General features: G+C 37.0%; 1 protein-coding gene and 1 long non-coding RNA gene across 2 annotated transcripts; one reads left to right on the top strand and one right to left on the bottom strand.

The window, feature by feature from the left end:
- Positions 1-11,876: 11,876 nt before the first annotated feature.
- Positions 11,877-24,444, top strand: eral1 (Era-like 12S mitochondrial rRNA chaperone 1). Its single transcript, XM_056458214.1, has 11 exons — positions 11,877-12,127; positions 12,342-12,503; positions 12,658-12,785; positions 13,962-14,039; positions 14,156-14,202; positions 14,423-14,484; positions 15,202-15,314; positions 19,396-19,683; positions 21,731-21,880; positions 22,897-22,977; positions 23,120-24,444. Exons 1-11 carry the CDS (start codon positions 12,016-12,018, stop codon positions 23,240-23,242), a joined length of 1,344 nt encoding a protein of 447 aa, XP_056314189.1. The 5' UTR covers positions 11,877-12,015; the 3' UTR covers positions 23,243-24,444.
- Positions 24,445-25,101: 657 nt separating this feature from the next.
- LOC130228550 (uncharacterized) lies at positions 25,102-25,955 on the bottom strand. The gene is made up of 2 exons (XR_008837773.1): positions 25,711-25,955; positions 25,102-25,443 (listed from the first exon to the last, which is right to left on the bottom strand). It is a non-coding gene; the product is annotated as an uncharacterized LOC130228550 (long non-coding RNA).
- Positions 25,956-26,158: the final 203 nt, after the last annotated feature.

Below are 26,158 nucleotides of genomic sequence, written 5' to 3'. Positions count from 1 at the left end.
GGCTGCGGTCCAAGCATTTTCTTTATTTACATGTGCAAAATTCGATTGATTATTAATAATAATGTGAACGTTACACAAACTAAAATATTACATGTATAAATAAATCACACCGCTTCAGAGAACAGCGTTAACATTTATGCAAACGGCGTATTTGACCTGTTTATAAATCTGAATATGGCTTATTTGATTATTCGGGTGTAAATATTGTTGTAGCAGCATATCTTGTTTGATTTCTGGAAATATAGCATGAGCCTTATGTAATGTGCCTTTGATATTTTTCCTATCAGCTATTACTGTAAAGATAGTCGTGGTTTATCATTCTCTAACCATGATAGCTGCCTATCTTTGTGAGCCTTTTCTCCTCTGATTAATGATCTATTTCATTTTCTCCAAAGTAACAAGGAATCTAATTTAGGTGTTGTAATAGTTTATAAAATCAAAATCTGTCGGAAATATAGTTTAGAAATAATGCACAGATTTTTGTCCAAGATTGAATGTTTTATTGCATAAAATATTTTTTTAATTCCTTCACTTGCCATCAGCTTAGTCCCTTTATTAATCTGGGGTCGCCACAGCAGAATGAACCGCAAACTCATCCAGCATATGTTTTACACAGCGAATGCCCTACCAGCCGCAACCCAGTCCTGAGAAACACCCATACAGCCAATTTGGCTTATTCAATTCACTTAGCGCATATCTTTGGACTGTGGTGGAAACCGGAGAACTCAGAGGAAACCCACGCCAACACAGAGAAAACTTGCAAACTCCACAGAGAAATGCCAACTGACCCAGCCAGAACTCAAACCAGCGACTTTCTTGCTGTGAGCTGACAGTGCTAACCACTGAGCCACTGTGTTACCCCATATTTTGCTTTATTACTTATATGTAAGCTGTAGCTTATGTATGATTAATTTTCTTGTAGAATATCAACCAAACACTCTGTTCCCGTTTGCTAGAATCTTTATATTTAACACACTTCAACAGATTCCCCACAATTATAACCTCACGTCTACTGTAGGTTTGAGAACGGAGAAAATCAGTCAGCACATTAGAACAAAACAAAATATAGGTTCTAGCACAAATAATTTATAAGTAACATATGCAAATTAAATAAAACTTAACAGATTTAGTAAACACTAAGTGGAAACAGCCTTTTATTATTTTGACATACAAACTACACGTACTACTTCATAAAGCACGTGGTTGCTTACTAATGTGCTGGAACCTGATGTAAACCCGGAAGATAAATTAGCGTAAATTTAATTACGTATTTAAAATGCTATTAAACTATAAAGCATACTTAATGAATCAAATGATGTTTAATTTGTAATAGATTAATTACTCGGCAATTGACCAAATAATGGCATTTGATACACTTTAATCTTAATATAACATTACATTGTTTTGATGTTTTTATCAGTGCGATTTTGAGAGCTGAACTGGAAATCTTATCGTAAAATTCACGGGAATGGCGTAAATTAAACTCTCGTTTAGAAATCATTAACGGATGCGAACAAAATAACCCACATTGATATTACAATTCTCCTAAAACTACCAGACAGACGACGACGCTTCAAACAGAACAGAAACAGATGTTTAAATGTGTGAATTTGCTATAGTAGAAGAGGAAATGACTAAATAATGATATTTTCTAGAGCTCAACAAAACAATCACTCGTCATACGCCATTTTGCCGGAAGCCCTCTTCTTCTTTTGTTGATTTCTGGTGAAAAGAACGTGAAGTGGGAATGTCGCCACCTATCGGTGTATAGTGCAACCTGACTTAATTTCCAAATGGGTGTGATAGAATACATCTTATTGTTGTTGTTCTGCATCGTTTAACATGAATTTTAAGGAGGAGGTTTCCGCATTTGTAAATATGTTTTTTTTACTAATATTTTTATATAGTAAATGCCATGTGAATGGTATTATGGCAAAATATATGGATGTTCACAGTTCTTGATCATTTTGTGAGATCAAGAATGAAACACTGAACCATTTATTGCAGCTTTTGAAATATCTTATATCTTCTATAGTAAGCATCTTGATTCTTCCATATGCTTTCAGTTAAAAAAATATAATCTATTAAAGTAGAATTAATACTTTTCAATCAATACAGTAATACATTGGCTTTTTTTATTATTCACAATCCAATCTCTAATTTAAAATTTAATTTCCCAACATTTCTTAACTGAACTCTCTATAGGCTGATTACGAACAAGAAAGGCAACATATTTTTTTCTGTGAGACATGTAGATTTGTTGAAATGTTTTTTCCTAGTGGTTTTATCTCTCAGTTTATTGTTTGATTGATAACAACAAAACAGGATACATCAAATGTGTGGACAAGAAACGCAATTAAGACTGTATTTAAGCCTAAACTTGAGACACCCGTTTAGAATTGACCCTATATGACCCAGTGTTTAACTGCCTGAATTAAAGGGGTATAATTTACTGCTATGGAATGACTGGTCTCCGCTGACTAGTATTTTGTATTCTTACTATGAAAGTCAAAGGTGGCCATCAACTGTTATACCAAACGTTTTACAAAATATATCCTTTTGTGTTCAGCAGAGGCTCAGTGATTAGCACTTTCGCCTCACAGCAAGAAGGTCCCTGGTTCGAGTCCAGGCTGCAGTTGGCATTTCTGTGTGGAGTTTGCAAGTTCTCCCCGTGTTCCGGTGGGTTTCCTCCGGGTGCTCCGGTTTCTCCCACAAGTCCAAAGAGATGCGCTATAGGTCAACTGGAGGAACTAAATTGCCTGTATGTGTGTGAATGAGTATGTATGGATGTTTCATAGTACTGGGTTGCAGCTGAAAGGGCATCCGCTGTGTAAAACATATGCTGGATAAGTTGGTGGTTCATTCCACTGTGGTGACCCCTGATAAAGGGACTAAGCAGAAGGAAAATGAATGAATGTTCAGCAGAAGAAAGACACTCATACAGGTTTGAAACAAAAGAGGGTGCTCAGTAAATTATGACAGATTTTTCTTCTGGAAGTGAACTGCTCATTTAATGCTGTTTCAAAAATGTAGGCAACATCCCAATTGAAAGTTAAAACTTTATTCTTTTTCAAGCATTTCTCAAGTGCTGTTAAACAGAGAGAAACACATTTAACACATTTCAAATGTAATATTTCTAATAACTAATTTGTTTTGTTTTTGTCATGATGACAGTACATAATATATTACTAGTTGTTTAGCTAAGCTTAAAGAGTAATTTAAAGGTTTAACTATAGGTTAATTAGGTTAATTATGCAAGTTAGTCAATTAGGCAAGTCATAATTGAACAACAGTTGCTATGTAGCAATCCAAAAATAAATAAATAGGGGCGACACAGTGGCTCAGTGGTTAGCGCTGTCGCCTCTCAGAAAGAAGGTCACTGGTTTGAGTTCTGACTGGGTCAGTTAGCATTTCTGTGTGGAGTTTGCATGTTCTTCCTATGTTTACGTGGGCTTCCTCCGGGTGCTCTGGTTTCCCACACAGTCCAAAGACATGCGCTATAGGTGAATTGAATAAGCTAAATTGGCTGTAGTGAATGAAAGTGTATGGATGTTTCACCTTGGGATGCGGCTGGAAGGGCGTCCGATGTGTAAAGCATATGCTGGATAAGTTGGCGGTTCATTCTGTTGTGGTGACCCCTGATTAATAAAGGGACTAAGCAATGAATGAATGAATAAATACGACTTTCTTCAGAAGAAAACATAATAAGAAATACTGTGAAAAATGTCTTTGCTCTGTTAAACACTTAAATAATAAAACCACAGGAGGGCTAATCATTCATACATTATTTTCCCTTAGCTTGGTCCAGAGGTGGGCAAACTCAGTCCTGGAGGGCTGGTGTCTTGCATAGTTTAGCTTCAACTCTAATCAAACACACCAGAACAAGCTAATCAGTGTCTCCAAGATCACTAAATATTTATAAGCAGGTGTGTTTGATCAGAGTTGGAACTAAACTGTGCAGGACACCAGCCCTCCAGGACTGAGTTTGCCCACCCCTGGTTTAGACCCTTAGTTATCAGGGGTCACCACAGCGGAATGAACCGCCAACTATTCCGACATATGTTTTATGCAGCGGATTGACCTTCCAGGCACAACCCTGGAAGTACTGGGAAACACCCATACATTCTCACATCCACACACGCATTAATACACTACAGCCATTTTTGTTTACCCACTTCACCTATACCGCATGTCTTTGGACTGTGGGGGAAACCGGAGCACCTGGAGGGAAACACACGCTAACACGGGGAGAACATGCAAACTCCACACAGAAATGCCAACTGGCCCTGCCTGGACTCGAATCAGTGACCTTCTTGCTGTGAGGCGACAGTGCTAACCACTTAGCCACCATGCCAACGAAGGCTAAACATTTTGTCTTCAATCCATACTCATTTCCCACTAACAAGGTGTATACTTGAGTTCACTAAATACCTATTTTTTATCTACAGGGCTCTTTTCATTCCACCAAATCATTTAATACACGGTGAAAGTAGTGTATGCTCATGTAATTCCCATTATGCTAATACTCAGACGCTGCAAATTTTCACAAAGAGAGAGAGAGAGGGAGAGAGAGAGTGTGTGTGTGTGTGTGTGTGTGTGCATATCATGAATAAATTGAACAGACTCTGAAGCTGCTTCCAAAAAAGTTTTGATCTCAGTGGATCCTCTCAGATGCATCTCAGCTATATTTATCATTTTGCTAATAGAAGGCCAAGAAATCTTCTGTATTCACCACTAACGATTTCCTGGTTACAGAAGATGGATAGCGTTAGAGCCTCTGACTCCATCCCACACAAGCCCTGTCAAAATATTTCTCCCGTCATTTCTGTTCCCACATGCCTGCAATGCCTCCACACATCAAACTTTCTGCTCGCTGTGTATTTTTGTACGTCCTGTGCTTTCAGTTGTACTTGACATCCTCCATACACGCCGCACCATGGAAAGCAGCTCAATTACAACAGTGGATCCCATCAGTCACTTGACATTTATAATGCTCTCCCCATCATATATTTCACATCTCATTTTCCATCTGCACACTCCTGCTTCATGTCCTGTGTGCTGACAACTAAAACAGCTCAGCACTGGAGGAATAATAGTTATATCTTGTCAGGAAGTCAACCCTTAAACTGGATTAAAACATTCTGATCCCTTGCTTGAAGCTGAACAGACCTATTGCTACCAACTTTCCTTAAAGTTTCCACTAAGGGTATTACATTTCTTTTTAATCTGAATTTCACTAGTGCAATGTATCTAATAAACTATTTATATTTTATATTTACATATCTATAAACTGGGCAGCACGGTAGCACAGAGGCATGATAGCCTCAAAGCAAGAAGGTCACTGGTTCGAGCCCCAGCTGGGTCAATTGGCATTTCTGTGTGGAGTTTGCATGTTTTCCCCGTGTTCGTGTGGGTTTCCTCCGGGTGCTCCAGTTTCCCTCACAGTCAAAAGATATGCACAATAAGTGAATTGGGTAAGTTAAATTGGCCGTAATGTGTGTGCGTGAATGCAAGACTGTATGGGTATTTCCCAGGGCATCCACTGCATAAAACATGGCGCTGGATAATTTGGTGGTTCATTCCACTGTGGCGACCCCTGATTAATAAAGGGACAAAGCCAAAAAGAACATGAATGAATGAATGAATATCTATCAAATTAGACCTTCCTTACATAATGGTGTATCGTCAAGGTTAGATTATATACAGTATATACCAGCTGTATATATATATTGTTATAATATATATATATTACTTTTATAATTGTGAATGCTCATTTCCACTATACTAGTTTGTAAAGAGAATTATATTATACACCCCCTAAACATGCACACTTTAAATATACAGGGGTTGGACACTGAAACACTGGCCAATTTCGTGTTGGCGGTTTCATAGCAAAATTTGATAAGCCTGGTGGCCAATCTTAATTGATTGCAGATTCCACCAGTAAGAGCAGAGTGCCAAGGTTTAATTAACAGAGTATTAGCACAGTTTTGCTTAAGCATATTGTAATGCACACAACATTATTGGTGACATATCAGCACGTCTCGCTGGTGGATCTGTGACCAAGACAGCAAATCTTTGTGATGTATCAAGAGCCACATTTATCCAGAGAAATGTCAGCATACCATCAAGAATGACACATCCAACAGGGATAACTGGACGAAAGAGGAAGCAGACTGAAAGGGATGCTCGGGTGCTAACCTGGATTGTTTCCAAAAAACATAAAACCACAGCAGCTACCCAAATTACTGCAGAATTTAATGAGCACCTCAACTCTCCTGTTTCCACCAAAACTGTTCATTGGGAGCTCCACAGGGTCAATATACATGGCCGGGCTACTACAGTCAAACCTTTGGTCACTCATGCCAGTGCCAAATGTTGTTTTCAATAGTGCCAGCGGCAGAAATCTTGGGTTGTGGACAATATGAGACATGTATTGATCTCTGATGAATCCACCCTTCACTGTCTTTCCCACATCCGGGAGAGTTATGGTGTGGAGAAGCCCCAAAGAAGCATCCCACCCAGACTGTTGCATGTCCAGAGTGAAACATGGGGTGGATCAGTGATGGTTTGGGCTGCAATATCATGGCACTTCCTAGGCCCAATACTTTTTCTAGATGGGCGCATCACTGCCAAGGACTACCAACCCATTCTGGAGGACCATGTGCACCCAATGGTTCAAACACTGCATCCTGAAGGGGGTGTCATGTATCAGGATGATAATGCACCAATGGACACAGCAAGACTGGTAACAGAGTGGTTTGATGGACATGAAAGTGAAGCTGAACATCTCCCATTGCCTGCAGAGTCACGAGATCTAAATATTATTCAGCCACTATGGGGTGTTTTGAAGGAGCGAGTCAGGAAGAATTCATTGACAAATGGATAAAAATATTCAAGCTAAGCTAAAAGTGCTCCGCTAGACTCGAAGATCAGCTGAATGGATTCAAAAATAGTGAAACTTATTTAGGTATCATGTAAAATGAGCCTATTTCCAAAATTGAGTTGAAGTCTTCCTGGTAAATATATTTCTAATGGTGTTGCTAAAATGATATTTGACCAGATTTTGATAAAAACCCCAACATACAAATGAAATAAAACTGAAAATGAACGTACGTTATGTGTAATAACAATGGAACGACATAAGGAGAAGGTACTGAGCTATTAAAATGTATTTAATACTTTGTATAAAAGGCATTTTTGGTAATGACAGCTTCAAGATGCCTCTTTTGGAGAATAAAGTAGCATGCATTGCTCAAGTGTAATTTGTTTCTCAGACTCTTTAGTTCTTATTTTCTATTGGGCTCAAGTTCTATACGTGAACTATGCAAGAGCTCCGCAAGAACCCTCTTATTTCGATAAGTGTTTAAAGAGACCGTTCACGCAAAAACAAAAAATTCAGTCATCATTTACTTGAATTGTCATTTTTGAATCAACTATTCCTGTAATAATTAACACTTCCTTCTCATTATCTAAAATGTCACGTTTCCCTGTTTCTCTCATTCCACTCGTGTAATCTTCATATCTGACCATTCATTATAGGGTCTTTAAGTAGCAACATTAATATAATGCAATCATCAAACAATATAGTACTGATGCAGTTATGAAAGAGCAGAGGAAATGATATATTGATGCTTTATGCTGATATGATATGCCATCCATTTCTACATGACGCACATCCTCTCTAAATCTGTTGTCATCGTGATTATCATTACCCAGGCATTGTGTGATGGTGAGCAGGCAGAACAACATGGTGATCAAGGCTTATTATTCTCATCCTTGCCACTGGACAAAAGAAAGAAAGAAAGAAGGAGAGAAAACGCAGCTTTGGTAGCAGGCCATTTAAGATGCACAGAAATCATATTGGGGTCACAAGACTTTCTTAAAAGAAAACGCCACTATGCGCAGTGGAATAATGGAATATTATTGAGCATGAAGCTTTTAACGCGCAAATTCAGATTTTTTTGTGTGTGGAATTATTAGGATTGCGATGGCTGATCCTAGACCAGTATAAAAAAGTCATTCCGCACCCGCAGGGCCGCAGGCAGCTGAGGGGAAGTGCTCAGCAGTGTGCTTCATCACACAATAATACAACGTTAATGGCACAGAATGGTGTCTTTCTTCGGCCCTGAAAGACGTCAAGGCAGGATGTTTAAGGAACGGTGGTCCTAATTACGCTTTTTATATCCAACCCTGACGTGATCGGCGGTTTCAAAAGAGATGCATTATTGATCCACTTCACAGACAAGTTGTATTGATTGCGAAATCCTGATAAGAGTTTGACTTTCTTTTTCGTCTAGCTCTCTTCGTCCTTCTCTCTCTGCAATCAGAGGGCGAACTTCGAATCAGGGCTTGAAAATATGACCTGTGGGTGCTTTTTAAAACGCATTTTGATGAGGACGTGACAGAGGATGCCCCGGCTGCGTGGCTTTGTGTGCTGTGCTGCAATCATGTGCAATGGCTGAGCTAGTTGGATCCGCGTCTCTGCCTGAGTAGCAGCTACCCAGCATGGCTCTACCAGCTCCTGTCACACGCCTGTCGTACATTCAACATCTCCGCAGCTTTGTTATTCCTCCTTGCCTGCAGAAAGGTCGCAGTGCTGTGCTGTAACTGCAGGGCATTTCTATCTGTGTGTGTGTGTGTGTGTGTGTGTGTGTGTGTGTGTGTGTGTCAGTGTGCATATCTGTCTTCACTGCCAAAGATGACGAGGCCTGCTGAAATATTTGACATGACAGCAGTTATTCAGCACCCACAGCTCCTAAACAATAATGGCACAAGCAACACAAACCACACACAGGGACAAAGCTGTCATTTTATGCTGATCTGGGTTTCCTGATTATGACTGCTAACCCTGACCTTTGTAAACTGACTCAATGTACACCACCAGCTGCGTCTGCTAAAATCCACACAAGCTACTAGTTGTGCATTCTTCCACGGGAAACCAAACCCTTTTTGTCATATTTCTTCTGACTGTCAATCACAAATGAATTAAAGCTATAGTTCAGCCAAAACCTTCACTTGTCACAAACATGTTTGAGTTCAAGAAGATATTTTAAAACATTTTTGAAACCAGACTTACATAGTAGTATTTGTTTTCCCTACTATAGAATTAGTGGTTACAGACATTCATCAAAATTCTTCTTTTGTGTTCAACAGAAAAAGAAAACTTGTAAAGTTTTGGAACCACTTGAGGGAGAGTAAATGAGTAAATTTTCATTTTGGGATGAACTGTCTGTTTAATACTGATATTTTTGTGATATGTTTTTGGAGCTTCAAATTTACCGTGAAGGTGCTTGAATCTGTCATGTAACAATTCCTCAAGATTAAAATAAGGGGATTATATTTCTATTAATTCTCATATACTGTGGTACATTGCAAGTCACTGTGACCTCTGACAATAAATGTTGAAGTCCATTAGAAGCTACATGTGAATGGAGACGTGCACTATTTTTTAATAATGCACATGAAATCATCCGAGATGAAACCCATCATGCTTACAAATCTCCCAATGAGGTTTGTTTTTGTAATTATGAAACTCAAATGAATCATTTTAACTTGTCATTAAGGATTGTGTTATGTTTTGTTCTTGTTTTCCAGAAGCTCTCACATTTTGTCTGGATGAATATTCAGATTGTCATAAGACTGCAATAACAATGAAGTGGTTTCTTAGAAGTGAGGGCTAAATTAGCAGGATTGAGTTTCCAGGAAGTGGAAGACATATAAAATCTCACAGACGCTGACTAAAAAAAGGTCATTTCACAGAGCTCATGCAAAAAAAGGAGAATTTTGACAGATGAGAACAAAGAGACTAACCAACAACCAACAGTTTCAATTAGAGTTCAGTACACAGAGTACAAACACAGGGTCACGGTTTGACATCGTTGGGATCAGTCAGTCAATTATTAAAAATGCTAAATAATGTTTATATGAAATGCTGCAAGTCTGAGTGGGTGAGTGGATAGTTAGGTCAATAAAAAAACTATAGAAATCTGGTCTTCAGGAAAAATAGCTGTAGTCACGTGTGTGTGTGTGTGCGTGTGTGTGTGTGTGTGTGTGTGTGTGTGTGTGTGTGTATGTGTGTGCGTGTGTGTGTGTGTGTGGTTTATCGCATGCTTAAAGTTACAATACGCATGTAGGCTGTAATGAGTGGTGAAGAGATTGTTATTCAAAAACATCAATGTGGTAGTAGCACATCTAAATGGGTTTGCTAATGTTGACCTAGTTTTGAAGTTGAAAAAGATTTTATGGTTGCCTGAGTGTGGCCAATGTAAAACTACCAAAACCTCAAAAAATAAACTATATGGTGAAGATTAAAATAGATGGATAAATGCATTCTGAAAATACAGAAAATAAATGTTTCGGCAGGATAAAAATGAGAAATTTCACCTAAATTTCATGGTTGCTGCTGCAGAACAAAATGTTAATCTCAATTATTCTGCATGATATTGTGGCAAATCTGCAACCATTTAGCTCAAGTATTAACAAAATATTTATAAAACCTAATCTTTATGTTTTTGTAGGTTCTGACACCTCCGATTTTGGGGTGGACCTCCATGCTTGTTTTTTTAAATAATATATTTAACATCATATATGTCACATCATGCTTTCATGTAAGACATTCATTAATTTATTTTCTTTTCGGCTTAGTCCATTTATTAATCTGGGGTCGTCACAGCGGAATGAGCCACCAACTTATCCAGCTTATCCAACTTATACAGCGGATGCCCTTCTAGCTGCAACCCATCACTGGGAAACCCATACACACTCATTCGCACAAATACATACATTATGGACAATTTAGCCTACCCAATTCACCTGTACCGCATGTCTTTGGACTGTGGGGGAAACCGGAGCACCCGGAGGAAACCCACGCGAATGCAGGGAGAACACGCAAACCCCACACAGAAACACTAACTGACCCAGCCGAGGCTTGAACCAGCGACCTTCTTGCTGTGAGGCAACAGCACTACCTACTGTGCCACCACGTCACCCTCATGTAAAACAGCATAATATAAATACAAAATACCCTGTTAATAATTTTAATTACAAATATTAGAGAATGATTGTTTTTATGTCAGATTATAAACTCTTTCCTTATTTTGTCCCTTCAATGACCCACTTTCTCTAACAATCTGTTATGGAAAGATTGTGCAATTTTCTTTGACTGCAGGGTAAAAATGTGGTAGACCAATCCCATGTGAGAATATGTTTAGTTTTAATGAACGTTGAATGTTTTTGTGGTTGAAACAGTACATTGTATCTGATTCGTGTGCCTTATTCTGCCATTTAACATGGCCATTTCACAATAAAACAAATTTCTGCTTTAGTTAGAACCCTCATTTCCTTGTGTGCTGTATGTGGGTTTTGTGAGTCTTCTCTGAGCTGATATGCTGGCAGATTGTGAGCCAGCTGATATCCTTTCTTCTCTCCAGAGGAAGTGTTTTCCGTACTGTGCTACTCCTGGTGGACTAGATTTCGACAGGAGATGGAAAAACACATCTGTTCTCTATAATTTTACCTAAGCTGATAAAAACAACATACACACATTGCCAGGGGCTCTGATTAGGGATCATATTCTCAGCTCTCTGGTCCTAAATGCCTCAGTTTACCGCAAACCTGACAACAGAGTTGATTCAGTACGCCTGTCTGTTTTATACTAGACCGGCAATAACAATTCTCTACAACCTCAAAATATATTTCAGAGGCCGTCAAACACATATTACTACCCCATAACCTGCTCTTTTAACTTAAGCGGTGGCTGAAAGTATTAAAATTACTAATCATTTTTAAAGACAAAGAAGACCAGGGGTCGGTTTATGTCGCCTGAACAGCAGATGGCGGTAGTGTGTAACATATATAGATTCATCCCTCAATTTCACTCGGCTGAAGCAACATGTCTGCGCCCTCAACACACGCGAAAACAAACATGGAGAGTACAATAACCTTACACAAGGGTTAACTTAATCGAAACACCGTATAAACATCCACTGTGTGTAGAGAAAGCTGATTTCAGCGATGACTTTGCGGTGCTGCGAGACGTTTTTACGCAGATCTCTGCGATTCTCGACGGTCCTCAATCTGACAGCCACCCCCGAGCACGAGCAGCTGTATCTGCGTGTGTCATCAGGTGATTTATAGATTACACAAAATCTGTTCACTGTCTTTGTATGTCATGTCGGCGTGCTGATTTGTGTGTTAAATATAATAGATGACAGGTTTTTCGTTTCTTGTATTATTCGCCACCAGAAATGAAACCGAACGCATTGACAAACCACAACAACAACAACGTCATTCACGCAGTCTCTCGCTTTACCTGTGTCTTGTCTTTTTCTTGCTCACAGGTTGCTCAGTTTTTCGTCCACAGACAGTGAGGAAATGTCTCTTTCACTGGACCCCGGCCTGCACGGTGTCCCAAGGTGTCTTTTTGGACAGACTGCAGAAGAGAGCTGCTGTGACCGATGAGAGACTCTGTGATCAGCCAGTGTCTGTTTCACCAGACAGAGGTAAACATCTCCAGCCCCTCTTAAACCCAAGACCTCTGTATTAAAGTTAACGTCATCAAAACAGAGTTCTTGGTATTTTACCCTCATGCGTACATGTGATATTTTAAACTAGTCAAGGTAATTTTGTGTGTGTGTGTGTGTTTTCTCTTCCCAGCCCAACAGTTTTCCTTATTATTGAAAGATCCTGATCAACCTGAAAATGCCAAATCTCTTAAAGTGGCAATAGTGGGTTCACCGAATGCAGGGAAGTCCACACTGACCAATCAACTGCTGGGTCGAAAGGTGATATTGAGACGATATACAGTATGGATGAAACATTTAAATTATGTTAACATAACAATTACAGCAACACTTTGGTTTAGTACCAATTCCCACTATTATCTATTATGGCTTATTATCTGCTTATTATAATGTACAAGGTGCTTATTATGCTCATACTTATAATGAATATTATTCTATATATTTAATCTCACCTTACTAACTATTAAGAAGCAGTCAATTAGTAGATTGAGCAAAAATCTTTTATCTTATTTAATGGTTTATTAATAGTGAGAATTGTACTTTAAAATGAAGTGTCACCATAATGTGTCTAAATATTATTATTTATATTTTTATATTATTATTAATGTTTTTTCTTTCATCAAATTTTCATTTTTGTAATAAAACCATAATTGTTTAAATGAGGTTTGCATACAGATTAAAACAGAATTGCAATATAAGTGAATTGTGTGTGTGTGTGTATGTGTGTGTGTGTGAATATATATATATATATATATATATATATATATATATATATATATATATATATATATATATATATATATATATATATATATATATATAAATTTGCTGTTAATTTACCTAGCCTCAGGCCGTCCAATGAAATTTTTTGAGCTAAAACTGTGTTTGTAGCAAGTCAAAGGCTTCTGGCACTTTGCATAATCGCATACATACAAATATATATGTATGTATATTTAAAAATGGATTACCCATGACTTCTGGTGATACATTCAGGTGTTATAAAGCGAAATGATCGTTATGTAAAAAAACATGTTGCATTATATTCTGAAATATTGCCTAAAAATCTCCCAGTCTTGAGAAATGATCTTGAGCATGTTTGTTAGACTGTCTGAAGCAAGACTCTCCTTAATGACTAACACGTGGTGGAAATTCTCACGTTACACCTGAGAGTGACGATGCATGTTGCAATTTGTTCAACTAAAAAGGACTTGTGCTTAACCTGGAGGCTGCAACCTATGTAAAAAAGTTGTAGACAAACTTGTTGTGAATGTGCTCATTATTGTGGCTGTGGATTGTTGTCAAGAGCCAGAGGTAATAACTCTGTTTTGCCTGAATCACAAAACACCATGGCTTCATCTACAAATCTTTATTGTTCCGCCAGAGAAATAAATCTGGTAGCCTGACCAGTTTATATGATATTTCTATATTTATTTACAGTTGTTTGCGGTTTCATCAAAAGTGCACACAACAAGATCACGTGCTGTTGGTGTCCTGACAGAGAATGACACACAAATTGTAAGTATCCTATGCTGAATATCCAAATAAATGTCTAGCCCCTGTAGGGAGCATCTCTATATACTGTTAGTGTCTATAATTGTAAGTATTATATATATATTATTTATTTTGTTCAGGTTTTGTTGGATACCCCTGGTCTCACCACACAGATAAAAGCTAAAAGGTGAATGTTTAATCCGACGGTTTCCTAATGACATCCAGTGAAGTGAATAATCTCCCATCTCACTGTATTATGCAATAATCGTAAATAAGCCATTTGTTTGTTGATTACCAGAAAATTGTACATACTTTAACTCTGATGTAACATTTCTGGTTTGCTATGGATGTGATGATAAACGTTTTCTCAAAAACTAAGATGAATAGTTGTTATATTTGTTTAACAGACACCAGCTAGAGAACTCGCTCCTGGTGGATCCATTTAAGTCACTAAAGGAAGCTGATTTAGGTAGGAAAATGTTTTATTGCTTTTTTTTTCTTTTGTAAAATACGAAGCCATAAGATTATCGGAGGGTCTGGGGCCCACAAAGATGACTCTGATAGCCTTCATGAGGATGGTTCTGTCCATAATTAAAATAACTGAAATTTGATTATATTAACATTATTTTCCTTTTGGAAGCTGTGCCTGTCTATTTGACTCAACAAACTGTCAAAATTGCATTGTTGAGAGAAAAAAAAATCACAAAGTCACATTGATGTAGAGTTCTCACTTGTTTATTTATCCCATTTTATGATTTCATTCAGAAATAACGTAAAATAGGCTACTGTGTTTTAGTGTCCCTCATTTCTCAACAAATGCTTGAAATTAAACTTTATTCTGAAGTAGTTGAAAGTAGTGAGGAACAGAAAATGTTCTGATAACTAGTCTTTTCCCTTTATATGTAAGTCTGGTTAGCTAATTTTGCCATATTACATCTAAAAATATGAAAAAGCTGGTGCATATACACTTGCTCTCTCATCAAAGAAATCATAAAAGTGAAAAAAACTAATGGATTAAAACACAAGGGGTAAATAGTAATGTGTCCTTTCACATCTTGTGATTCAGATGACCGAAATCTTAATGTTGGGTGAAAAGGTTAGCCAAAAAGGATGATAATATCTGTGGAATTGCTCTGTATGATGTGCTGCATCACCATTTTCTTCATTTTTTCCTGTGCATTTGCAGTGGTGGTGTTAGTTGACGTGTCTGATAAATGGACCCGCAGTAAGCTGAGCTATGAGGTGCTGAAGTGCCTGGCCCTGAATCCTGATGTCCCTGCCGTCCTTGTCCTCAATAAGGTATTAGCTGTGTCATTTGTATTGATTTGTCCCAGTCCAAACCACAGGATTTATATATGGAGGAAATTACCATCTCTTTTCTTTAGATATCCCATCTCTCATTTGACAGAGAGAGAGAGAAAGAGGGCTGTGTTTCTGCTGCCGTTACTATCACAGGAATAACTCTTCCTGTCAAACTCTGTCAGTGATTTAGGGGCCTTAAAGAGATAGTTCACCCATGAATGAAAATTCTGTCATTATTTACTCACTGTTAAGTGGTTCTCACGCCTGTTTGATTTTTCTTTCTTCTGTTGAATGCAAAAGAAGATATTTTGAAGAATGTTAGAAACCAGCAATTATTGACATCCAAAGTAGAACCAACAACAAAAATACTATGAAAGTCAATGGTTACAGGTTTCCCAAAGTTTTCAAAATATCTACTTTTGTGTCCAATAGAAGAAACTCGGAGTGATTTGGAACAAGTGAAGGATGAGTAAATGATGACAGAATTACAATTTTTGTGTGAACCATCTCTTTAAAGTCCACATGAACTGGAAGCTGCAACCGTTTTTTTCCCTCGTATTGTGACGCAGTTCCGAGAGAAACTGAATATTTGCCCGCATTTGCCCCCTTAGTGCGGTTTGTTTGGGCATGTGTGAACAAGACAATCATGCTTGAATCCGCGCCCAAGTCATCGGTTCAATACCGCCTGAATGAAGTGGTCTCGACTTGATTGAAATGAACTACGGAGCAGTTTGATTGTAGTAAGAAAGCAATCCGCTCCAACGAACCAACAAAGAAGCTTATGTCGCAATTTGTGATAGGTACTGCACAGTGTGATAGGGCTGCACAGTATATTGTTTTAGCATCGATATCGCAATGTGATAGTTCACAGTAGGTTGTTTAATGACGTGGTTCAGGTGACGCACAAAATTCAGATGGAGGGCAGGAAGTAAAAAACTAACTAGGAGACATAGAGGAAAGTCCATATTTTTGGGATTAATACCATATTTCAAAGGAGATATGAAAAGAAAATAACCACATATGTTGGGCATGATCCTTACATCATGAAGAAGGCGAGTTTTCTGCTGAACTAAAATATATTTGCCTGTCATCAAGTTGGTAGATGCTGTATAAGCTATTACGATACATGAAAAAATACTATAGTAAATACTTAAGTTTTTGGAAGCATACCATAGATAATTACTTGAATTAATCTGTCGTAGTAATTATATTGTTGGTGTGGTACGACACAACTGTAGCAATAAACAAATTATTCAAGAGGCTTCAGTTTTCTAGGCTATAATTATACACCATCAATGCATCATCACAAAACACTAACGTTACAGTATTTATTACAGTTTATCAGTCTACTATGCTACAGTATTCTGTAGCATTCATCAGCAAAGATTTGTGTTCACATTAGACACTTCACTATGTGGTTCAAAAACGTGTTTATGATAAATTGCTGTAGTTTTTTCCCCATGTGGATATCTTCCAGACATCACGAGATAACATGAAAGCATACAAAAGTGTGGACGCATAGTCTAGTTTACTTTAATATTTTAAAAAAATTATGGGGCAAAAGTGCTCCACAATAATAACCGTCTAGGTTAGTCGCAAGGGTGGCATTTCTTTTGTGTTCGGTCAGTGAACAAACATTCACTGCTTCTGCGCTTATAGACGTTAACATTACAATTGTTTGTTCCACCAAAACGCTAGTGAAGACATAGATTATTGCAAAACAAGATTTCATTACAGCGATTACATAGCAGGGTATGGTATTTATATTTTTCTGGGTGTTTGTATCTGATTTTTATATATTTTTTGTATATAATCTATTGGTGCAGTCAAATGAATTATCCAGTTTAAAAAAGTTTGTACACAGTAGGCGTGGGCGGCATTCAAATTTTGATGCTGTCAAACCTCCTCCCTATTTTACCTCGGTATACGGTATTACCGTGCATAATACAAAAAAAATTATGGTGTAAGGCTCAGACAGCGTCGCCAACAGTTTGGTGCACGGTGTTACCGTATACTGAGGTAAAATAGGGAGGAGGTTTGACGGTATCAAAATTTGGATACCGCCCAAGCCTACTGTGTACAATCTTTTTTTAAACTGGATAATTCATCCGTGTGGATGCGCGCATGCTCGCTCGCTCTGGAGCGATATTGTTAGACCGCCCGCTCCCGTTTAAATTACACAGAGTTACCGACCGCTCCCGCGCTTAATTCTGAAATTTATTCCCACACTGCAAGAAATCTGGTCGGATCCCGTGGCTCCCGCAGTACACAGCGGGAATGCAGACCTCTAGTTTGTATTTACCACGTCTCTCTTCTCGTTTGGTTGAAACCCGAAGTACTGCCAAACTGCAGAGGTTGTGTTCTTTTTCGACACCAGGTCACTTGTTGCGTGACTAGCCATCTTACCTCACCTCTGTCTCTCTTCTCCTCACTGTCCCGTGTTGACAATCACGCATACGCATTTGTAGGCATTAAATAAATAACATTTAATATTGGTCTCTTATATATGTGCATTGTTTTTTTATGACGGTATAACAGTATTGAAAATGACAACGTTGCTATTTTTAGATCCTACAGTATACCATATTACTGTATTACCGCCCAAGCCTAGTACTCATGGATGTACTGAATAAATGTTTATTACATGCCGCCTTCTGTTTTTCAGCCATTTTTTTTTTAACTTTCCCACCTTTATGAGCAAAATCTTTTGAAAGTTTATAAAAGGGTTTCAGCATGCCTTATTTTGGCCGATTTAAACAATTATAAACAACATGAAACAGAAGCATTTTGATGTTCTGATAGCGATTCCTATGCAGAAGAATCACTTCCTGCCCTCCATCTAAATTTTGCATGTCATCATGTGAAAACAACCTATAGGCACATTGCAAGTATGTGCAATGTTGAGTCTGGATTAAAATGTATCATTTCACAAGTTTTTTGAGGCCTGTGAGTGTGTGAAGGTTTTAACAGCATTCAGGCATAAGAAATTGGGCTCTTTTTTTTTTACTTAAAATAAATCAAGAATGATTAATTTTATTGAATTGCTTATAAAACAAAGACGATCCAATAATATTTTACATTTGATTATTCAAATACAGTATACCTGAATAAAAAAAAATTAAATTGCTGATTATTACATTTGCATATTTTTCTTTATTGAATTTCTTTATGCTTGTAGACTGTTTATTATATTTTACACACTCCCCTACGGAATCTTCCCAATCAATTGAAAATTCTAAGTTCTTTCCAAATAGTTATGCAACTCATCTAGTGACATTGTTTCCATATCGCAATGTACATCGCAGAATAAAAAAATATCGCAATGCTAGATTTTTTCAATATCATGCAGCCCTAATATGTACGTTTCGTGTAAGTTAGCTTGTTTTGCTAATAGCCTACGTAAAAATGAACCGAGGATTAACCTGGAGCACAGTAGAGTTTAAAAGCCTCATCGACATTTGGTCCGATAAACAAATAGCAGAAAAACTATGCAAATTCCACAAAAACACAGAAATTTACAAAGTGTTCAGTGAGAGTATGCTAGACATGAGCTTCAATCGCTTCATAAAACAGTGCCGTGCAATGCCAAAAAACTGCATCAACAGTACACAAAAGTATGTGACTCACTTCGGTAAAAAAAAAGTTCTGGAGGCGAGAAAGATACGTATACCTGCTTCAATGAACTGAACAAAATACTTCAGACCAATCCAGTAGTTGATTGAAAACATATTACAACCTAACAGACTCCTCCTGCTCACCGTTTCTGTTTGTTGTCGAAACTGATAGTTGAACCAGCGTGGTTGAATATCTTAGCAATGCCCAGTACTTCAAAATCACGTAATCTGAGAATTCGACTGAAAACAGTGGAAAGTGCATTTTCAGGAAGTGCATTTTCAGATTTCAATGAAAGATTAAAAGGGCAAACTTTTTTTTTTCTTAATGACATGCGCAGATGAATTGTCCACCACAAAACCAGCAATGTGATCTAACAAAATCATATGGTTAGTTTTGATTTCATTTGTACTTTAAATGCGATATAACAACATCATATTCTAAAGTATTGACTTTGAAAGCACAGGTGGACTTACTGAAGAACAAAGCGCTATTGCTGGACATCACGGCACAGCTGACAGAAGGCATGGTGAATGGAAAGAAGATCAGAATGCACGGTGCATTAAAACCACTACGGAAAGCAGCATCCGGAGCCAACAGCAGACTTCAAGAAAAAAACCCTTCTGAGAGCCTGGAGGACGAGGTGGATCATGAGGACAAGCTGAAGGCCCTGAAGAGCCGCGGAGGGTGGCCACATTTCAAAGACGTTTTCATGCTTAGTTCTATTGACCAGGAAGATGTGGAAACATTAAAGGTATCGGCTTTTTGACCTTTTTTAGCTTTTGCATGTACAATAAACAATTGATAGCTTTCACGTGACATCACAGCATTAGGGAAACGGCCCCCTGGTGGGTAAAGCAACGCTATCTTTCGTTTTCCACCAAATCATAGGTGATTTAGTTTTTAGCCAAAATGCTGGATAGTTGTTGTGGAATTAGGCTTGGGATGTTGGAAGTTTCTGACGGTACGATAACCTTGGATAAAAATACTGTGGTATCACAGTATTGTTATTACTGCTCTAAAATAAGTACTTTTTAAATGTCTGGGTAAAACAAAACAAAAAAATCTTTTTCCCTATTGAACACAATTTATTTTATTTTAGGAAACATTTAAAATATTTTGGAGCTGTAAACATGTCAGGCTAAATAATTCAACTAAATCATTGACTTCTGCTCTCTTCATTAGTTTCAAAAACACTGATTTCGTAACACATAAAAATGCATTACAAAAACTTTACATATACCTTGGGAATGGTATAACAGAACATTTTAGCAGTATTAATACCTTGACTTTCCCAAACCGTGGTAAACCTTGAAACCGGTTATCGTCCCATGCCTTTGTGTAATATATACTAACTAACAAGGAGACATGCCTCAGAGAAAGAAAACCAGCAAGGCAAAATTTGTGCCAAATAGCAGCATTATTGACTGAACCATCCTGATCTAAACAGTCTAAATCTGTCAGAACTTTTGTACACTGTTTCTATTCTAATTTGCAGTTAAAGGGATAGTTCGTCCAATAATGACACTTCTATTATCATTTACTGAACCTTTACTTGTTCAAAACCTAATTAAGTTCCTTCTGTTGAGCACAAAATATGTTTTGAAAAATGCTGGAGTCCATTGAATTCCATAGTATTATTTTTTCTGCTATGGAAATTGATGAGTCTGAGCAACAATCATTCTACAAAATATCTTCTTTTGTGTTCAACAGAAGAAGAAGAGCATAAAGGTTTAAAGCACATGAATGAGAATAAATAATTTACCTTTAAGTAAACTAAATTAAAATGCAAAGTATAAAAGCAGAAGTGATCAAATAATCAGTTCAAGTGATCAGTTCTCCTTAACAACAAATATTAATCTAAGCAAAAGAATCCGATACCAAATATAAAACAGACACTTATGTTCAACACTGCCGTCTTCAATGATTGAATGGCTGAGGTGTTCTCACCAGTATAAAAATATACAGTGCTCAACATATACAGTATAAGTACACCCCTCACAGATCTCTCTTTTAAATTCATTTAATAGGAAGCTATACAATATTATATTTGTGCATATACATTAGATTAGCCAGTACTGAAGCCAAATCTGGAGCTTATCTAACAAAATAACTTACGATAATGGTCTGAAAACTAGTACACACAAATTTAGATGTTAGAGAAAAATATTACATGCATACAAATTTTAAAAAAGAGGAAGAATCAAGAGAAGCAAAACGATTGAAAAAATAATTTGATATTTTGTAGGTTGTCATTTATTTAGTGATATTTATTTTGAATTATATTATCTTTCGGTTTCTAAATATGTTTGGTGACTAAAATGTTATTGTAATAAATATATCTGTTTAATAAATCTGCTTTGTTTAAATGCACAAAAATACATTTCCTATATTCACTGAGAAATGGATACAAATATTCATTTTCGAAAAGGGGCGTACTCAATTATGCTGAGCACTGTAAATATCTCTGAATTGGAGCTTTGGCAGGGACCTGACGATTTTTAATGACTGAAATATGGCAGCAGATGTTGTATATGGATCACAAATTTTCTATTCTATTTATAGCACAAAATACAGTTTCTATCTTTTTGCTATGTTGATGAGATCTAAATATTTGTCACATGAAACAAAAGGAAATCTGAACAGCCTATGCTGCATTTCTATGGAGATCTCAGTGTAAGGTGCTTTTTTGCCCAACAGGTCATAGCACAGGTCACGTGATTGGAAAAGTTCAATTGACACTTTAATGTCAAGTGTTCTGCTGCTCATCTTTAATTTGCCTGTGTTTAAATGTGCAAAAGAGGTACTTGTTCGTAGCTGCAAAGCCTTGCCAGTGGCAGTACCACAGTGAGGTCCTGACAGATCAGAGTCCTGAGGACGTGTGCTTCAATACCATCAGAGAGAAACTACTGCAGAATCTCCCTAAGGAGGTGCCGTACACTATGACACAGGTGGGTTATAATCATTTTTGACCTATCTGTCAACACACACTGCCATTCATAGTCATGATTTTCCCCAGATTTTTACTTTCATTAAACAAGGATTCAGACATTGAAGACTGTTATAAATATGTAACAAAATATTACCGTTTCAAATAAGTGTCTTTCTGTTGAACAGAATAATTATTATGAATCCTAACATATTTTGTTTGCTCAAATATATCATCATTGCAACTTTTCAACATTAATAAGAAAGAAATAAGACAGTTTGGTAACACTTTTCTTTAAGGTGTCCTTGTTAGAAATCTTCCTTTTATTTACAATTAATTATGCATAATTACATGCAACTAACCCTAAATATAACCTGCATTTTACCTCTTACTATATAACAAGTACATTTAATTAATTAATATTACTCAGTAGTTAAATTAAAAGTCATGAGCGCATTAAAATAAAGTGCAACCAAATTTAAGATGAAATCAGCATATTTGAGTGATTTCTGAAGGATCAGGTGACTGAAGACTGCAGTAATGTTGCTGAAAGTTGAGCTTTGATGTAACAAGAATTACATTTTTAAAACATGTATATTAAATTGTAATACTAACTGAATAATTTGTGAATAAGGATAATGTATTATTATAAGAAAATAATATTGTGACAACATATCACAGTGTTTTACTGTTTTAATGTGTGCTTTATTACATATAGACAGCCATACTCTTAATCCTTTCAACTATTTTTTTGTTATATATTTAACTATATAACTTAATTATAATTATGTTTACTAGAACTATTCTTATTTACTCATTATTGTGCTGTCCTCTTCTCGTCTGAATGCACAAATGCTCTTTTCCAAACCATTGAAACTGCATCAGTATATATATTTTACCCCGTATGACTCTCCTTCTATTATTTTTATTGGGACTTTCTGTACCAAAATTAATCATATTATTTATTCCTAAATGCCACGGTGTTTCACTTATGATCTTTCTTTCTTTCTTTCTTTCTTTCTTTCTTTTTTTTTCCAGGAAATTGAAATCTGGAAGCAGTCTGAGGATGGGGTGCTCGATATATCCATCAAACTGTATGTGCAAAAGGAAACCCATATGGTGAGCTCTCTGTTTTATAATGCTCGTCTCTCCTGTTTATATCCCAAGGAAACATTCGTTTATTTAAAAACATTTTTTTTCTCACTAAGTGGACATTATGATACTTCACTATAAAATACAACCTTATTTTTCCTTCCTGCAGAAAATGGTTATCGGTCCTGGAGGTCAGCTGATAACCAGAATAACCCAGGAAGCTGGAAATGACCTGATGAAGATTTTCTTGTGTGATGTGCGCTTAAAAATCTCGGTGAAGTTGAGGAAGTGATGTTAACTCTTCAGATGACGGAGGTCAGAGCCTGATGCATACAGAAAGACAAAAATAAGAGTTATTTAAGAGTGAAGAAATGGACAAGACCTCAAAATCTCTCTACTTTTGTCTGATATCAACAGACTCTCTCAAATAAAATAAACGTCTGGCATATAACATGCTTTTCTGTATAACTTTAGTTGCAAGACTGTCATTGGTTTAACAATACTGCAATACCATCTGCCTATGCAGTTTTATATCTCACTGCTTTTGATTGATAGTGATTCAGAAATCATGTAGTTCTGCACACAGTGAGCACAGCCTCACTTTCTCTCCATTTTTACATCATCAGTATTCAGTGTCTTCAGTGCTCAGGCTGTTATCTGCTACTGAGGCCTGCTGTTTCACTGAATTTCTTGCGTAATATTAATACACTGACCTGAAATCAGTCGACTACAGGCCTGACCCCAGCTCTAATATGCAAGTCTGTTCAAAGGACAAAAAGCTAAGCTGGACAAATGTTGTTTGCTGAATCCTGCTAAACTGTGACTACACGCTGCTTACTAAAGCTCTTTATAGATAGTATGTAATTGTGTCTTTAATAATAGTTTCTTTACTTGCGTCAATTATTGCATCACTTTCAGACAGTAGTAAATGTTTTGAGTAATAAAGTCAAATTAGATCAAGTTCTCATGATGCTGGACTGTGTATCGTGGAAAAGTTCTGGGTACTTTATCTACACACAGCAGAAGATTTAGTGATAATCAGACACATACAGATCAACTCATGTAGTCACTGAACTTAAGCGTTTACTGTAAGTCTAAATTGCTTGCTTTATGGCACACTGTTGTTTAAACATGTGGAGTCGGTACAATTCTAAACCTTTATTATTACCATTTAATGTATATTAAAATATCATTTATTCCTGTCTTGTCAAAGCTGAATTTTCAGCATCATTACTCTCCAGTCTTCAGTGTGAAATCATTCTTATATGCTGTTCTGCAAACATTTCTTAATATTACAGTTATACGGCTTAATATTTCTATTTCTTTTTGTGAACTATATAGTTATTCCTCCACTTTTTGATGAATTTAAAATGTAAATGTCACTTCTTTACTGTCACTTTTGAGCAAAGTAATGCATCAGATTAAAAAAGGGTTCATTTCTTTAAGATATACATTTAAGTTGCTAAGTCGAAATGTTTGAGCAGTAGTGTGTGTAGGTGTTTTTGATAATTACACAACTAATAAAAATTTTTTTTTCATGAAATAATAATAAATGTAGACGGTTTATTTAGTTTGTTCTGTCAGTTCTTTTGAAAAATGTGGAAAAAGACATTTAAAGTTCCACTGCCTGCACTTTCATATATACAGGTCCATAATGGCACCTCAAAGGTACTTTTTAGGTACATTTTTGCACTAATATGCACTTTTGAGGTACCACTGTGGACTCTTTGGGTACAAATATATGTCCTTTGAAAAGGTACTGCCCCAGTGACAGCTCCTGTACCTTTATTTCTGAGAGTGTAAGGTACAATTCATCTAACCTACTGCTAAAATGGGCTTTAAAATGGGGATAAGATGCATTTATTTCCTATTTCTGCCCAGAACTCCATGATGAATCTTACACTTAAACCTAGAGCTGACCTAAAGCAATGAGAGAGCTCTTGTTTTTTCTTTTTGGCCTTTAACTCCTTACTGGCCTTTAATCTTATTTAATTTGGCGGCAACAGTTAATTCTGAGATCATTAAAGATGCTCATTCATCTTGTCTTTGACTTACAAATAAGCAACCTCAGTGGACCTTTTGTGTAATAGTGATGATCAAAAGTGGATCATATACAGAATTGTAGAAAATAAATTAAAACAAGCAGACTAATTTCATATTCAGTGGCATTTATTAAAAGTATGCAAAATAACACATTTATAGGCTATCAGTGCTTTAGATTAAAAGTTAATAAATTAGTTTAATACATCAGAAGTTTTCTTTTTCACTTGAGATGTTCTTCGTCCTCTCGCATCCAGATGTTTGTTGAGAAAAGGCAACAGAACCCTTACCATTACTAAACTCAGTAATGGTAACGGTTTCGCCGCCTCTCTCTGTCACAGCGTTTGTGTTTGTCCACAGGAAACCGTCAGAGGCTTGTTGACCCCCTGGATAGTACATCATCTATACTGTAGTGTCTCAATAATGAACTTACAGTATACGATGATATCCTGTCTAGGGAGCAAGATTGAAACAATCAAGACTTTTTGTTGACAATCAATCAAAAAACATTCATAACAGAAAAAAAGGAATGTAAAATCACATTTGACCACTGTCAGGAGTTTCAGAAACACCCTTATTAGTGATCAATATGCTCTAAATTGAAGAAGAAGATTCTTCCTGAAGAAGTTTTCTCCTGAATTCTTCACAAAATCACGTTGGACTCTTCGTCAGATGAGGAAGAGCATCTGCCATCCCGTAGTTCATAGTCACCACACTCACCTTTAGATGTGCGTCTTCAGTCGTCCAGCAGGAAGTGTTGAAGAGCGGTTTAATTGCCTACATCTGTCACCTTTACGCGTCTTAACACTTTTGTTTTCACATGTCTGTTGTCTCCATGCTGTGAAGTGATCGTAAACGTTGACTCCTCGCTCGAGAGTTTTAATGCTCCCTGCTCATTTGCATATGATGACACACAAAGGCTGTGCCGTCCTTATCATGCATGTGCCCTTCAGCCCACCGACCAATAAGATTCATTCCCTGTATCAGACCCTGAACAGCACCAAGACTCGCACTTATGCAAGTGTGTGTGTGCGTGTGTGTGTGACTCCACACCCAAACTCATCCACCCTCCAAAACACTTGAAATTCTACCAGAATAAATATCCCCACCCAACAAATATACATGTTATGTTTATTTTATTATTTTAAAAACATTAAGTGGAGTTTTC

The sequence above is a fragment of the Danio aesculapii genome, chromosome 5 (genome assembly GCF_903798145.1).
Source record: "Danio aesculapii chromosome 5, fDanAes4.1, whole genome shotgun sequence".
NCBI classification, from domain to species: Eukaryota; Metazoa; Chordata; class Actinopteri; order Cypriniformes; family Danionidae; genus Danio; species Danio aesculapii.
The sequence above is the reverse complement of the archived record's forward strand: the minus strand, read 5'-3'. Positions and strand labels throughout refer to the sequence as shown.